This window comes from Artemia franciscana, chromosome 21, assembly GCF_032884065.1.
Source record: "Artemia franciscana chromosome 21, ASM3288406v1, whole genome shotgun sequence".
Taxonomy (NCBI): domain Eukaryota; kingdom Metazoa; phylum Arthropoda; class Branchiopoda; order Anostraca; family Artemiidae; genus Artemia; species Artemia franciscana.
The window spans coordinates 11,807,400-11,824,969 of NC_088883.1; the positions used below are offsets into that span (position 1 = coordinate 11,807,400).

At 34.4% G+C, this 17,570-nt stretch overlaps 1 protein-coding gene and 1 long non-coding RNA gene across 5 annotated transcripts in view; one reads left to right on the forward strand and one right to left on the reverse strand.

Annotated features, from left to right (window-relative positions):
* The window catches only part of LOC136040760 (carnitine O-palmitoyltransferase 1, liver isoform-like), a 268,112-nt gene that overhangs the window by 244,326 nt on the left and 6,216 nt on the right, over positions 1 to 17,570 (forward strand). For 2 of the 4 annotated variants that reach the window (XM_065725080.1, XM_065725081.1), the window contains exons 1-3: positions 3,561 to 6,987; positions 11,699 to 11,813; positions 15,473 to 15,665. In XM_065725080.1, coding sequence (XP_065581152.1) covers positions 6,893 to 6,987; positions 11,699 to 11,813; positions 15,473 to 15,665 — 403 coding nt within the window. In that variant the 5' untranslated portion in view covers positions 3,561 to 6,892. Of the gene's footprint in view, positions 1 to 3,557; positions 6,988 to 11,698; positions 11,814 to 15,472; positions 15,666 to 17,570 lie in introns of those variants that run through there. The other 2 variants (XM_065725082.1, XM_065725083.1) reach the window with 2 other exon arrangements.
* On the reverse strand, positions 9,830 to 15,476 carry LOC136040762 (uncharacterized). The gene is made up of 2 exons (XR_010620875.1): positions 14,536 to 15,476; positions 9,830 to 10,038 (listed from the first exon to the last, which is right to left on the reverse strand). It is a non-coding gene; the product is annotated as an uncharacterized LOC136040762 (long non-coding RNA).

A 17,570-nucleotide genomic window follows, 5' to 3' on the forward strand; every position in this document is an offset into this window, starting at 1 on the left:
GATAAAAGGAAAATTGCCTTATTTGTTAAGCAAATTAAGTCATTCTCTAAGAGAAAAATGTAAGTACTAGCATAATGCTGGTTCGGGGAATGGAAAGACCTGAAATTAGTAAACACAAAGATATGTTCTTTGTCCTATGCAAGCTATATCTGTAGGCTTGTTGCGAAATCGCAAGTTTCAGAGGGGACATCAGCCTTACCTTAAGGTTGGTTTTTTCTTCTTTTGACTCTTGGTGTTTTTTTGGTAAACCTATATATTAACGGAGTATATACCCCCACCCCCTAATGTGCAAATATACAACCAGAATTGCATCCTGAATCCAAATATAATATTCGTTTGTATTGCAAATGAACTTTACCCCCACCCCTGAATATATCCAAATCAGGATATATTTGCACATTAGGGGAGTGGGAGTATATACTCCGTAAATATATAGGTTTACCTTTTCTTAGCTGGTGTTTAATAAAAATTTTAAAAATGTGACATTACTAAGAGGAATGGTGCTGCTTTTGTGCATTTGGTCGCCGAAACCTACTTCAGACAAATTTCAGTGAATAATATTGTAGAATAGGGTAATATTATGATTAAAGCGCATTTAATAATCGACATCAAAACTCAGTTTGAGTTGGTCTATCATCTTTAGTAGTCATCAAACTTATTTTATTTACTAGAAGAATTAGAGATCAAAGCTATTAAGAGAAATACACGGGAAATATATTCCCGAATTTCCAGAAATATATACTTGGCATATTACCGGAAATATACCGGAAAAGAGGTGATAAGTGAACAAGAGATACCGAAAGAAGCATAGCTCAGAGTTGCTAAATGAAATGTTCATGTGTGTGAAACGTTAGTAGTTGGGTGTCATTAAAAATAGGTCTATAACAAGCTATATGAAAGTAAATTATAACGCTTTTCTCATTTGCTATTTTACGACCCCAGTTTCAGAAGGAACTCTGATTACTTGCTCGTGACTGTATTAGAGACAAAAGTAATTTTGAATATTTTTTCTTCGTTTTTCCAGAACCGTGCGGGCGCGAATGTCTTTTGTTGTTCATAATTCTACAACAATTTTTTTTCTAAGAAGTGGCTCGGGCACATTATAAGTTTGTTAAATCATCATACAAAGAGAACATCTTTATTAGTGTAGGTAGTCAATTTGGTTTCGAATCAGCTGAAAGAGAAAAATGGTAAAATGTGTCCTGCTTTATCGATCAGTGTTTTTTCTACTTCATTTTTATGTTGCTTCTTATTTAGATTAGATATATGTACTCACCCTTTTACCGTTCAATGGGTAATTTGGACATTGGATAAAGGTCTAGTATAGGGCAGAAATCAAATAGGGAAAAAGTGAAGATGGTATTATATTTTAATTCAATAATCTCTTCAAACATAATGGTTCCAGTTTTAGGACTCTCAATCCTCATAAGGTATTAGTAGCCTATAAACTTGTAGAAATTAGGCTACTATAAAACATTCTAAATTATTATATACTAGCTGTTGGGGTGGCGCTTTGCGCCACGCCAACACCTAGTTGGTGGGGGCGCTTCGCGCCCCCAAGCCCCCCCGCGCGCGTAAGTCGTTACGCGCCATATTAGTTACGCGCCATTGTAGTTGTGTCCCTATGTCCCATCTGTGAATATAGATATATATATATATATATATATATATATATATATATATATATATATATATATATATATATATATATATGTTTTTAACTACGTAAAACTTGCGAATATACAACATTCTTTGCTGTCCCATGGTCTGTGCATATAAATAGATTTTCAGGTTTACCGACTCTTGAACATCCAACATATAATGGTCCATGGGAAAACAATCCGTATTCAGATCTATACCTCATGATTCTAATGATTGCCCTTGAGCTTTGTTGATGGTGATTGCTAATCGACGATTCCCTGTGTCGCCGTCGTCATTTATATTTCCCCCTGTGCCCCCGGCGTCCCGTTGTAGTTGTGTCCCTGTGTCCCGGTCGTCATTTATATTCCCTGTGTCCCGGTCGTCATTTGTGTCCCGGTGTCCCAGTCTGTGATTTCTCTTTGAGGGTCCCGGGCGTCATTTATATTCCTTGTGTCCCGGTCGTCATTTGTGTCCCGGTGTCCCGGTCTGTATATACATTCGTTTTTGAATTGGTCTTTTTATAAGGTTTTAGTTTTTTACCTTTTTTTTAGTTTTTTTAGTTATACCTCATGATTCTAATGATTGCCCTTGAGCTTTGTTGATGGTGATTGCTAATCGAACATTCCCTGTGTCCCCGTCGTCATTTATATATCCCCCTGTGCCCCCCCCCCCCGGCGTCCCCGTTGTAGTTGTGTCCCTGTGTCCCGGTCGTCATTTATATTCCCTGTGTCCCGGTCGTCATTTGTATCCCAGTGTCCCGGTCTGTATATACATTCGTTTTTGAAATGGTATATGATGAAATAAATTTTCGTATTTTTCCCCTTTTTTTCTTTTTAGTTTCTTTTTGGTTTTTACTTTTTTTTAGTTTTTTTAGTTTTTGTTCTTTTTTCTTTTTAGTTTTTTTTTATTTTTATTTTTTTATTTTTGTTTTTCTCCTTTATTTTTCATTTTTTCCTTTTTTATTTTTTTCTTTTTTAGTTTTTTTAGTTTTTTAGCTTTTTTAGTTTTTTTATTAGTTTTTAGTTTTTTTGTAGTTTTTACCTTTTTTTTAGTTTTTTTAGTTTTTTTTTACTTATGTCCTGGTCGTCATTTATACTCCCTGTGTCCCGGTCGTCATTTGTGTCCCGGTGCTTTGTTGATGCTGATTGCTAATCGAACATTCCTTGTGTCCCGGTCGCTTTCTCTTTGAGTGTCCCGGTCGTCATTTATATTCCGACACACAAACATAACGTCACTCGACATACACACACACACACACAGACAACTTATTTTTATACATATAGAAGATATCCTTCCTAAAAACAGATAAATAAATTTCACTCATTCCCAATGGACAAGTTTATAGCCAAAATTTACCAATAAATTGTCATTACTGACGTTGTTAATAATTGTCAATACAATATTGACAATAAATTGTCAATCAATAGATTGACAATACAATAAATTGTCAAGTTTATAGCCAAAATTATGTTACTCAATAAATTGTCAAAAATGACTACTTTTATATTTATTCTACTTCCTTTTTATGTTGCTTCTTATTTAGATTAGATGTATGTACCCACCCTTTTATCATTCACAGTAAGTCAGCCGAATATTTGAGCGATGGAGTCTTTAAAAATATGTAAAGTAAACTTCATCAGTTTGGCCAGCTCAAATATAAAGTGAATTCTCCTTGTCTAGATTTTAGTGTCTTTAATACAAAATTTTATCCATTTTCTTTTTTTATTGTTACCTCTTCTTTCAGATCAGAGTTATATTTCCGTGTATCATAGAATTAAAAAAAAATAATTAATAATAGTTTTGTGCGTATTTAGGGCAGATGCAGCAGTGGTAGCTCATTTGTGGGAGTTCGTTTTGTCAGAGGATGTAATCGTTCTTGGGTATGGTATTTGTCCGATTTAATGTAGCCTACATATTTTACATTTTCGGTTGCGGATTTTTCTCTGATGTTAACATTGCTTCTAAGAATCAGCCCCAGCTTAGCGTAATTCATGTTGCTCTTCCCTTTAATGGTAATATGCAAAGGTAATTGAAAAGGTAGCTCAAATGTTAGGCATAAATTTATTGCGACTTTAGGTGATGGTGAACAACGCTCTTTTTTTTTAAACTGATGACCGATTATTCCCTCTGTCCCGCGAAAAGTTCTCGTTTTGTCTGGTTGTCGCTTCATCCTTCATAATAAATGGGATATGGATCCTACATATAGGATATACAATAATAAAATAATATGTAATAACAAAATAATAATGGTAAAAACTGTTAATAAAGACAGTGAACAATATTGAGAAAGTATGCATCAAAAGGAATGTTCGGGCTTTTAATAGTATATATTTATGTTCAGCATTTGTTACTGTTTTGATTGCAAGTTTACCCGTACTAGCAAAATATCCCGTACGACGACTTCCTTAAGGTCGTGTATGGAGCCCACTCCTCAGAAAGAAAAGGGAAACTTTCTGGAAGTTCCAGCTCGATATCCGGGCCGTGAGACACAACAGGGTATGCTTACCAAACTACGCCTAAAAATCGCCACTTTTTCAACTTATTGACTGCATACAATCTTTATTATGAGATAGTGTCGCTTGCCTATAGGCAGAAGAACGTATGTTCGCTTGTGCGAACCTAATGACCAACTAACTGATCTGATCTCCGCTAACCGGCGAAACTGTTCTGCTACCAGCTCTATAGCGTTATTCCCTAATTTTTAGATTAGTTGTTGGCTGGCTCTCTCACCGACACTCTAAGTTAAGCAAAGTAAGATTTTATTTTGTTTTTTTAGAGCTGGGAAAATACCCTTTTTTAGATAATGCACGACCTGAAAATTTCAAGTCACTTCATTTCTTTTTAACATATCTTGTAAATCTGTGGATTTAAATATAGATCTTGGGTTTTAATGGCCATCCCACAGAGGAGTGTTTCAAAAATAGGATTTTTTTTAAACCAAGAAAGAAAGACAAGAAAAGTAAAAAATTATTTAAAAAAAGTACTCGCCTAAAGTGCATATCGAGGCTGAAATTACAAATTTTTATTCAGCTCCATGTACAATCCTAAAAAGGGCTCATGCCAGATTTGCCTCTCACTCAGTAGGACAATCTGTCTTGGCTTTTCCGCAATTATCCATGGCTTTATGCCCACAACTACTTGATTTTAATGTCTTTTCTTAGGGGGGATTTGAAACAATCACATGTGTGACTTACCTCCATCTAAATTTCTAAACTTTTTCGCATGCTGACCAATGGTCTGTGTTGCACATATACCAATTTCCTGATTCACTGCCTTCGGTCGGGAGTGCAATGCATGGTTGGGGGCAAATCATCCGACGCCTCCCGTGTTTTCCCCCAACGTTTCTCCAGGTACCCATTTAGAGCTGGGTCGACTCCGACTGAGTTAACAGTCACACCATTGACCCCAGTCCCAAACCAAATAACGAGTAACAACCGGAGTGGGACCCCTAGCATCAGGGTTTCAAGTTCGGAGCCCTAACCACTCGGCTACAACGGCTAAAATCTATTGAATATATTCTACATCAGGATTTTTTACCCTTCCATCCCCTGTGCAATTTTTCAAAATTTAAATTGCGAATTAGAAAGAATGGGACATATCTAGGATTTCAATTACTAACCTACTGAAAAGGGTGTCAACTTTACCTTTAAAACATAAAAACTTTTTTTTTCTTTGCATCCGATAAAAATTTGCACTTCTGTCCTTATTTTTAGTTTCTGGATTTTACGCAACCATGGGCTAGGTCATGCTTTACGTAATATACATTGCATAAAATATGGTGGAAACCGTTTCGTTTGTCTACTGCTTATTGCTTGCTTTTTGCACTTACTCTGAATGGCTTTCTGCTTATTAAAAATAATAATAAAAATACGAGGTAAACCCCAATAATAGCAAAAAACAAAGGAAAAGAAACGTAAAAAATGAACTTGCATAGAACAAATTGAAAAAAAGTAAAAAATATTAATTAATCGTTTAGTGGATCGTTTTTTAGAGGATGTGGGGAGGGGGGGCAGTTTATTTCCAGTTTTTTCTTCTTATATGTTGAGGATGAACCTTAGACATTTATCTGAATTATCTGCCATATTTTTGGCTGTTATTGGCCTTATCATGTTGTTTTTATTCTCAAATTTTCAATTTCCCATTAGAGATGATTTGCCAATTTGGTCTTATAAATCATCTTCAAATTTAACTTGTATCAATATTTTGATTTTTCTATAGTTTTAAAATCAGCCTATTTATTTCCGTATTTCCCCGTCTCGCTCTTGGAATCTAGAAGTTATTTTCTATGATTTGAAGGAGGCAATTATATTCCGGAACCAAAGAGTTTAATCGACGCCACTGGATGGCACCCGCTTATAAATCTGTGTGGCATCCCGTATGAATCTTTTTGTGTCTTTCTCTGTCATATAAATTCCTAAATAAATATATTAAAAAGAAAACCGAAATTATTATCTTAGGAAACCATAGGAAAATAATCACTCTTCTAAAAATGTATTTATTCGAAAAAAAGTTAATCCTTTTTTGAAATCCTACTTACATCCAAGCTCCGACTAATGATGCAAACTAAGAATGGGTTCATATGTGCAGCCTTAGAATGCGTTTACGGGTTTAAGGGCTTAAATTTAGATTAATTTTTTTAAGTTTAAGGGCGTCAATAGAGCTTAAAAACAGTGATCCCCTGTACGAAACATTACAAAACTTAGCTGTGGAATTTTCTTCAATTTCGGATTCTCTGAATAAGAAAATTTTTGAAGTGCAAAAAGGTCGGAAAAGCACAGGCGGAAGTTCGTGAGCTGAAAAGGCAAAAAATAAAACGATAATGGACAGAATTGAGGCAGATCAAAAAAGTTACAATGTGATACTCTTACAATTTTTACCCAAAGATAAGGGGTTCTAGTCTAAAAGAGGACATTATTAGATGCTTAAATGAAATTGCAAGAGGCACCTGGTTTATAAGGTATCAAAGATGTTTTTCGTGTACCTTCAAACTAGAAAGTCAGACTAGTCGTAATTAAATTTAACGTAAACGCATTCTAGTCGTTAACGGGTTAGAATGCGTTTACGGGTTTACGGGACTGTTCTAAGTTACTGTACTAATTACGGTTTTAAATAGACTGGTTTTAGTATACTAACACAAATATTGAATGCGAGTTTCGTCTCTAGGTCTTGAAATTTAAAGTTTGGGGCTGATTTTTAGTTTTATACCCTTGTTTAATTCTTTTTTTTTGCTTTTTAATGATTTATTTTGGTGATGGTGTTATCTTTCTATTTTAACTCTAGGGCTGATGCCCCAATTATGGGACACGTTTGGGAACACACCCTTGCTGAAGACGTTCTTTCACTTGGGTATGATTTTTTTATTATTTGAATTTGGGCACGTAAATTTGTCATTTTTGAACATTGGTAGTATTTAAGTTTCCTGTAATAATTTAGTTTGAGTTGACTGTAAGTGTGGAATTAGTTTGAAAATGTATCACTAGAAAAAATAGAGAAATGGTTAAAGCACTCGAAATAATGAAAGATTAAATTATAACTACAATTTTTAGTACTAAAAGTGCTTTCATAATGCGGTAAAAAAAAGAATTGCATTGTCCAACCAAGTGCACCCAGAAAAATATACACACGTTTGTGTATTGGCGTACAGAGGAGAAAAATTCTCTTCTTGTACCAGAAATGATTTTGGAATAAACTCATTTAACTGGGTTGGGTCTTTCTATTCTTATTTTGTTAAGAGGAAAAGATGCTTGTTAAAAGGGGTCCTCTTCTCTTCCCCTCTCTCTCTCTCTCTCTCTCTCTCTCTCTCTCTCTCTCTCTTCTCTTTCTCTTTCTCTTTCTCTTTCTCTTTCTCTTTCTCTCGTCCCAACGCTCTTCAGGCTCTTCTGACTAGAACCTTTGCTTTTTCTTTTTTTTTTACTATCTAAGCAGTTTGAATCCGTTTTTATATATACATATATATATATATATATATATATATATATATATATATATATATATATATATATATATATATATATATATATATATATATATATATATATATATATATATATATATATGTTTAGTGATGAAAAGTGTTGTTAAGTAATCTGATATAACAGGGCTCGGTTTTTAGAAATATTCCTTTTGTTCTTTTTGTTTCTAGTAGATACTTGTAGTAAACTAAATAATGTAAGATGATTCTAAGTTATATTTTGGCATTCTTAGACTTTCGATTTGTCCATAGTTTAACTTAATGCAGTGTATCTTTGATGAATGTCATTTAAGACAATATCTAGCTTCTTAACATTTGCTTTTTACTTCTTCTCACCTATTTATCTTTCCGCTTTGCTGACTAACTAAATGGATACCAGAAGGTAATTCTTAATTTTGTTTCTCCATTTTTCACTTATATTTCTTTCTTTTAATTTTTAATTCTTTCTTTTATTTATCCTGTACCTTTTGCCAGGAAGGCTAAATAGAATTTCTGAAAAGAATAAAATAAGCCAAATATTTTCCTCTTAATAGATAGCAATGTTTATTTATTTGAAAATATCATTTGGAAGTAATGATTTAACATGTAACAAACATATTTATTATTTTTCAGAATTGATAAAGAAAAGCAATTAAAGAAAACCAAACCTGAATCCTTCTTAATGAAATGAACTGACCTTTATATAGACCTTTTGGTGGATAAAATTCCAGACAATGGGACAAGTGAAACTCACAGTTTGCCCCATCTTCACTTTTACGTTCCTAGTTTCTTAAAAGTCTTTCAGCTTATCTAAAGACGGGGGAGAGGGTCGGTAGTGCAGTTTTTTCCTAGAACTAGTCAAAGGGATTGTTGACCCTATTAAATTTCTGGGAGCATTCTGTCTTGGAAATTAACGTGTTTGTACCCCCCTTCCTCGCCCCCGTGGGAAGATATTCTTGATTCCTCCGCACCTTATGTCTATTAGTATATAGATGGAGATTTTCGGCAAGACATTTAATATTGTTTCTTTGAAGTTCTCTATGTTTTATTTGTCCATGTTATTTCGTGTATAAAAGTCTGCAGATCATTCGATCTATAAACCATGTTACAGCACCATGTCCATTTCTTAATGGGGCCAGATACCATGATATTGGATCATACTTTGAAATGTGACTTCTTCGTTAAGGACATACTCTCTTGATGTGGTTCGCTGCACCCTTTCAGCTTAGAATTATCTTTGATGAAGGAATGTCCGACGTTCTTTACCCCTCAGATACCATGTCATAATATTTTTTGCATTTAATTTTCGATATATTCAGTAAGAATTTTAACTATTGATATATACACATATATATATATATATATATATATATATATATATATATATATATATATATATATATATATATATATATATATATATATATATATATATGTCTTTTTTTTATGTGTTTGTGTTGTTGCATTGGTGATTTCCCTTTTCATTATATATATATATATATATATATATATATATATATATATATATATATATATATATCAAAAATAAAATGCGCATTAATTTTAAATGCGAAAATAAAACAAAAAAATGATATTTTCTTCTGGTTTTGTGCTGAAGACAGTCTTTGGACATAGGGCCGAAATATTCACTGAATCGAAATCCACTGTCTTGAGCAAATTTCCCTATTGTTTCTAAGCTGTGTTTGTTTGATATGGAAAGGCAGCGTAGTCTTCGTCGCTATTTACTTCATAGCTGACTATGATACAATTCCTCCTTTTAAAGATAGAAAATCGTGAGTGCATCCCTTAATCAGGATAGGCAAAAAAAAATGTATTTGTTTCTTTTAAAGGTAATATGGGGATGCATTTTTTTCTTTTACGAGGAATTATTTTTGCTGTCCCAATTGCACTAAATAGATCCCAGTAATCGCATTTATCCAAGAAGTTGGTGCAGTGGAATTAAGCTCTGTTGAATGCAACACAGACCTTCGACTTTCCTATGGTTTATATTTCCATGGTTTCGTTTATTAACTTGGCCTTTACCGTTGCAAATTCGGATTGGAAATTTTACAATAATCTTTTCGACCACTCTTAAAATTACTTTCACCATTTCGGTTCTTTCCATCTTGTCATAAACTTATAGCAAAAGAAAACACTGTATTTTATTTACCGTATATGACCTGGCTTTTGCTCCAGGATATAGCCTAATCCGTTGTAAGGAATGAGTTTTCTTTTCAGTAGGACAAATCTCAATCTATTTGCCAAATAGTATGAAAAATGCAACGCATAATGTGGAAAAAAATAAAAAATCAGGCGACGACACTGCTCCCTATTCCATCATAGAATTCTCTACCCTCGTTTCCTTCCACTTATGAGTCGAATCACAGCTAGACATCTGTCCCAACTTATGGACTCCATTATATGAACTCCCAGAAAATTGCTAAAAACTAAAATAGAAAAAAATGTATAAAAAGCCGAATCTAGGATTTCCAGACTGGCATTTCAGAATTATATTCCAAAAATCTAAAAGATGTGGAATTTTCAAACCTTTGACATCTGACATATCTGACATCTTTTAAATTATGAAATGCTAGATGGCAGTGGCGTTTATTGAAGGAGAATTCGCTTGAGTTTCGTGTCTCGTTATTTGCATATGAAATAGACACAAACTTCAATATTGACAAACGTCTTGTGCTTGTAATTAAACACATTGCCAAACAACAAGTTGGGTAAGTAAAATAAAAATAAACAGAAATAACATGAGAGTTGAAGTTGAAAAATTGCAAAGCTATTAAATTATTGCCGTAATTTCTCGAAACACTAATTTTGCTCTAGATGTATTTAAATTTTCTAAGGTCAACATCAGCAGCCAAAAGTTTTCATTTTTTAATTTTGAAGCCATGCCTTTGGGGTCTGAGGCCTCATCAAGAAAAAGAATTAAACCGAGTTTTGAGATTTTTCTCTGCAAAAAATTTTACGGTACTCATATTACCTCTTAGCTCGTAGGTGCAGCATTAGGGGTGTACCCGATAATTGGTCTTAGAGGTGCTCCATTCTGGTTTATTAAAACTGAAGCTCTAGCTTCTTGGCGCATTAAACATAACAGTTAAGTAAAGTCTTATGAAGAAGTTTTTGAGAAACGAATTATGAGTATTTACTTTGAGGTGGTTGGAACCAAACACTGATTAAAATTTACCCTAACTTTTTGTGTAAAAATGCTGAACTTATTTCTTAAGTCTTTGTAAAAAAAAAAAAATGTCGTTCACAGAAATTGTAAAAAAAAGCATCATGTAAATGAGGAAAAAACTTACATATATAAATGATATCTTATATAAAAGAAGAAAGGATTCACTGTAATCTATCTCTACTTAGGTACTTTTAACACAACTTTTTGGTATTTTCACCAAAATTCAAGAAACTACGGTGGTTTTTTTCATCAGCTACACAAGGTTCAGCCCCTTTGCCTGCAAAGAATCAGCGGGGTAGATGACAGAATTAACGGTATAATTTGAATTGTTACCCACAACTTTGTTGAGAATAATCATATTCACTATTTGATAGAAAAAATGAAACAACTATTTTTAAAAGAAACAAAATACGCGAAATGAATTGCTCCATACATTAAAAACTATAAGCTGTGCTCGTAAAACCAATAATAGGAAGTGTACGTACAGCAGCCGTTATCTTATCGTCACTTCTTATCATATGAGACTTATCTCATTGTTATCTCGGGATTATTTTTATCTTTTTTTTGCATGGGTTTAATACTGTTGTGCTACTAGTTACCTGATCGCCAAGACTGGTGGCATATCGTCAGTTTACTAATAGTAATGTGAATCTTGCTGTAAAAAAAAAGACTGTTTCACTATCCCAACAATTTAAATTTACTCAAATCAATATTTAAAAAACTGTTTTATTATATGCAGGTTGAAAATAGGGCGTTTAAAGGGACATTCCTTTTTCTCTGTTTTTGTCGCTGTGCCACTGTTTGGGATACGACAGCTCACCTGCAAGTAAACGAAACAACCTGCCTACCTGCCAACTGTCAATTTTTGTGTGTTTTTTTTTTATACTTCTTACTGAAATGTTCTTTATGTTTGAGCGTAGATACAAAAGTGATGGACACTGTATTGGTATACCTGAATTTGACCCTCCGTCGGCTTCTAAACTGAGATGGGAACTGCCTGACGAGTGTATACAAGTAATTGAAAAATCAAACAAGGTAAATATAGTTCTAGTTATCTTTAAGGTGGTTTTATAGTGTATTTCTATGGCACTTGGTATTAACTCCGGTTAATTCGGAAAAAAACAGAAAAAATGAAGTATTTTAACTTACGAACGGTTGATCAGATCTTAATGAAATTTGAAGTTTGGAAGGATATCGTGTCTCAGAACTATTATTTTAAATCCCGACTGGATCTGGTGACATTGGGGGGAGTTGGGAGGGAGAAACCTAAAATCTTGGAAAACACTTAGAGTGGAGGGATCGGGATGAAACTTGGTGGGAAAAACAAGCACAAGTCTTAGATACATGATTGACATAACCGGAACGGATCCGCTCTCTTTGGGCTAGTTGGGGGAGGGGGGGGGGGTTAATTCTTGAAAATTAGAAAGAATGAGGTATTTTTAACTTGAACGGGCGATTGGATCTCAATGAAATTTGCCGTTTAGAAGGATATCGTGTCTCAAAGCTCTTATTTTAAATCCCGACCGGATCTGGTGACATTGGGGGAGTTCGGAGGTGGGGGAACCTAAAATCATGGAAACGCTTAGATTGGAGGGATCGGGATGAAACTTGGTGGGAAAAATAACTAGAAGTCTTAGATACGTGATTGACATAATCGGAACGGATCTGCTCTATTGGGGGGGGGGAGGGGTAATTCTGAAAAATTAGAAAAAATGACGTATTTTGAACTTACGAAGGAGTGATCGAATCTTCATGAAACTTCATATTTAGAAGGACCTTTAAACTTAGATCTCTTATTTTAAATCTCAACCGGATCTAGCGTCATTGGGGGGGGGGACAGTTGGGGAGTGGACCGGAAATCTTAGAAAATACTTAAAGCGGAGAGATCAGGATGAAACTGGATGGGGAGAATAAAAACCTGTCTAAGATACGTGACTGACATAACCGGACCGGATCTGCTCTCTTTGGTGGAGTTGGGAGGGGGGTAATTCGGAAAAATGAGGTATTTGTAACTTACGAAAGGGTGACCAGATCTTAATGAAATTTGATATTTAGAAGGATCTTGTGCTTTAAAGCTCTAATATTAAATTCCGACCAGATCCTGTGACATTGGGGGGATTCGGAGGGGGAAACCGGAATTCTTGGAAAACGTGAAAATTGGGATATTTTTATCTTACGAATAGGTGATCGGATCTTAATGAAACTTGATATATATAGAAGGATCTTATGTCTCAGATGCTCCATTTTCGACTCGAATTGGATTTGGGGACATAGGGGTTTGGAGGAGGGAAACAGAAATCTTGGAAAACGCTGAGAGTGGAGAGATCGGGATGAAACTTGATGGGAAGAATAAGCACAAGTTTTAGATACGTGATTGACATAATTGGAACGGATCCGTTCTCTTTGGAGGAGCTGGTGTGTGTGTGTGTGTGTGTTAATTTGGAAATATTAGAAAAACTGAGGTATTTTTAACTTAAGAACGGGTGACGTGATCTTAATGAAATTTGATATTTAGAAGGAATTCATGTCTCAAAGCTCTTATTTCAAATCCCGACCAGATCTGTTGACATTGGGGGGAGTTGGAGGGGAAAATCTTGGAAAACGCTTGGAGTAAGGAATCGGGATGAAGCTTGGTGGATAGAATAAGCAAATGTCCTTGATACGTGATTGACGTAACCGTACTGGATTCGCTCTCTTTGGGGTAGTTGGGAGAAGGGGTTCAGTGATTTGGCGAGTTTGGTGCTTCTGGGCGTGCTAGGACGATGAAAATTGGTAGGCGTATCAGGGAGCTGCACAAAATTGACTTGATAAAGTTGTTTTCCCAGATTCGACCATCTGGGGGGCTAAAGGGAGAGGAAAAATTTGAAAAAATGAGGTATTTATAACATACGAGTGGGTGATCGGATCTTAATGAATTTTTATATTTAGAAGGACATCGTGACTCAGAGCTCTTATTTTAAATCCTGACCGGCATTAAGCCTCTGATTTTCCTTTTAAATCAATCTATTGATTCTTAGAATTTTGTTAGAGTTCATACCCTATGAGCTGTTAGCTCTTGTCTTATTCACAGCGTGAATAAGTCTTAAAAATTCACAGTGTGATTTTCTTTTTACATCGCAGTAGCCAATGAAAATAATTTTAAAAAAGGGCTATTTATCATATTGTCAAGAAAATTAAAACTTAACTGAAATTAAATCTTAATGTTCGGTTCCTGAAGCAAATATATTCCAAGTCACGATTTCAAATTTTACTCTAGTGATTCTCTCTTTCTCAAAAAAAAAAAAAAAGCGAATGTAGTTTCGAAAATTTAGTCCGCTTTTAAATTATTTATCATCATGTTATCTTGGAAACTGAATTGATACATTGTTTTTTTTTGTTTTGTTTTTTTCAGGTTAAAGGGCTGTTCTTGCGGTGCGTCTGAACTTGCCATAATTGACCTAAAACATTGATAAATTTGCTATAGATAGTGGTTTACGTCCCTTTTCTTAAGTATTTTGACTCTAATTTCAAAAAAAATATAACGTTAGACACAACTTCTAGATAAGATAGTGATCTCAATAAAAGAAAATAGACGGAACATTTTGGTTTCAGGTCTACAAACCTTTATGGTTTGTAAAGGTTTATGGTTTTTATGCTTTAAAAAAAAAATTATTGTGTGCTTGATGTTGTTTTGTTTTTACTCTTCTTAGATAATTTATCGTATTTTTCCTCGTCGACACCATGTAGACGAATTCCTGTTAGTCATTCTTTTTCTTACCGTTATTAGTTACAGTTGGACAAAATGAGGGAAGTTCACAGCCAGTGCAGACAGCGGAAACTTCAGATATTCTGACCGAGACCTCCACTCAGCTGTTCTCACTGGAGGAAAAATAAATATAGAGCGTGAAGTCCATGGCGAGAAATAGAAAACAAACCTTGAAAACAAAAAAATAAGGAAAAGAAAAATGAAATGAAGACTCTTCCCAATCGAGCTTAAAAATATAATAGAATATAGACGTCACGTGTTTTCACGACCTTATTGCGCTTTTTCTTTCATGCCAGCAGCAGAGGTCGCTAAAGGTCCATTCACAATGAAATTTTACTAGTATCGAGATTTGGCTAACACTGAATTGAGCCAAGCACACTTTCTCGTAGAATTTTCTGAGCCAATCAAAAAATTTCACGTAAAATTTAATTGGCTGAAATTTGTGCTAACTAGATCCTGATATTAGCAAAATCGCATTATAAATGGGTCTTAAGCGATTTTAAGCAGGCAAAACCAACTATCTAGGTGCGCTTCTCTAAACAAATTGAGTGAAAACCGTTCATTTCTACCACTCTCGGTAGATGCCTGCTGGCCGTTTAACTACTCGCATATTGTGATGCTTTTTTTATATTATCTGGTGTCTATCCAAGGAATAAATCTATGAAGCCCTTTAACGTGATCAGTCCTTTTAGATAAAAGTAAGATGCCTTTCATGGAACTGTAATATCAGTCAACAATTGCCCAGTTTACTAAGTCCAATGGTCACCGCCGCTGATAAGACAGAGAAGAAGAAGCGATAAACGATAAATACGTTAGGATGTTCTGCAATAAAAGCCTAAGAAATGTTGTCATTTTGTGTAATCAAAATTGCTTGATAGACCATTTTAATTTTCTTTAAAAAGCGAAATAATTGCTTGGTGCACATTTAGTTCATTGTTTTTTTTCGCAGGTAGCGCAAGCGTTGCTCAATGATGTTGATCTGCGATTATACGTTCATGATGGCTATGGAAAGGGGCTGATGAAGAAATTCCGAGTCTCGCCGGATGCTTATATACAGATGGCTCTGCAGTTGGCATATTATAGGGATGCTGGGAAATTCAATCTCACCTATGAGGCATCTATGACTCGACTCTTCAAAGAAGGTACTTAATTCGCTTTTGAATCAGCTGAGTACCGGCGGTAAATTTTGTTTAGCGAAAATGACCCTACGTCATCGCTATGTACATAAGTCTCTACTGGTATGTTAGATTGAATGTGAAGTTCTTTGAATGCCTCCTAGAAAATTTCTAGAAAAAAATTTCTTTGAAAAAACACTATGGTAGATTTAAAAAAAAATTTAGTTGATTTCTTCCAATGAAAGTTTTCAAAAAGGAAACTTTTATTCATATAGAGTACAATTTTGCCAGCCGCAGAGGGGAAATTCCGTACTTGATTTCAATATGAGAAACCGACTGAATATTCGCCTTAATGAAGTTTTTCTTTGTCTGGTCGAAATCTAGCAGTTGGATCCAAATTTGACTTAGTCAGAAAATTCAAGATAACCTAATGCTAAGTTCAGACGCATAGAATTAAACATAAATTTTTAAGTACCAAGAACATCAAAATGAAAACATCTTTGCTTCCTGGACCCAATTCATATCCAAAAACTGCGATTTTCTAAGATTTTTCCTTTGGTTGTTTCAAGCTTAAAAAGCATTTAGGGTAGTATAATACTTTTGTCAATGTCGTCACGTGGAACGAGGAAACAAATAAGGATTCAAAGCCAATTAGTTGTACTTGACAACGCTTTTAAAGCCTTTTTATTTACATTATGAGGATTCTTGAAAATTTTTAAATTTTAAGGTAACGACAAAATTTTATACTTCTCATCGTGAGCGTTTCTTCTTTCGACTTGTCCTCTTAGATACCGTTAAGAGCCATTCATAGACATATTAATTCGTAATAGACTACATGCAACGCGATTCTTTTGCGAGCTCGATGTGATTTTTCTTCTATCTCACCAGCAAAGATGTTTGAAGTGCACTAGGTTGGATATTTGGGTGTGGTTTCTAAATTAATTGACTGATTACCGTTGTTTGTCTCATTCTTGTAAGGTTTAGGATGGTTGTTTACCCGGTTGTATATTGCAATGCATCCCCATGTCCAAACTTTGTATCTGTTTTCACTGTCTAATAAATAGAGTTATCCGCATTGTAATGTGTATTTGTTCGTAATAAATCCCCCTGGATGGAAGTTTTTTTTTTTGGGGGGGGGGGCACGATACTAATCAGCCATGGACATAGTTGATCAGTTTACAAAGTCTAATGGTCACCATTATTGCTAACAGAGAGAAAAAAGAGAAACGGTAAATGACAAAAATATTAGAACATTCCGAAATAAAAGCAAGAGAAATTGTATCATTTTATGCTATCAAAATATTAATTGACTAAGTTATCTACTAAAATAATAATAATGATAATTAGGGTTGTAACTTGCGAAGCAAGTGCTAATGACGCAATGCTATTGCGCTTGTTTTTCAATCAGAACTTCGACATAATTTTATGTAGTCAGGGTTGATATTGTTTCTTCATTATTTGTTTTATAGTTTTTTAATAGCTCTTGCGGTCAGCGTTTTTTTTTTTCTTAACGAGATGTTTGGTGATTGGTAAACGTATTTTCTTTTTGAATAGATCATTTTTCTTTCACAATATTTTAAACCTTCTACGTTCCACTTGGAACATTTCAAAAGCTTCTATTGTATTTAGAAATTATTCAGCTAATCTTAGCTGAAAAAGCCATATCTGTTGGTAAAAGATGTTGATAAAAGTAATGCTAATATATGAACAGCATATATATATATATATATATATATATATATATATATATATATATATATATATATATATATATATGTACATGTATATTAATTTTAGTGTCCAATTGCACAACACGTGCGACGCACTGAAACGGTGAGAAATTTGTTTCAAAAGCTTATATAAACGCCGATTTGTTCCAGTCCTTTAGTGGTGCGGTGGGTATGATCTCAGCTTGGTAATACGGGGCCAGGG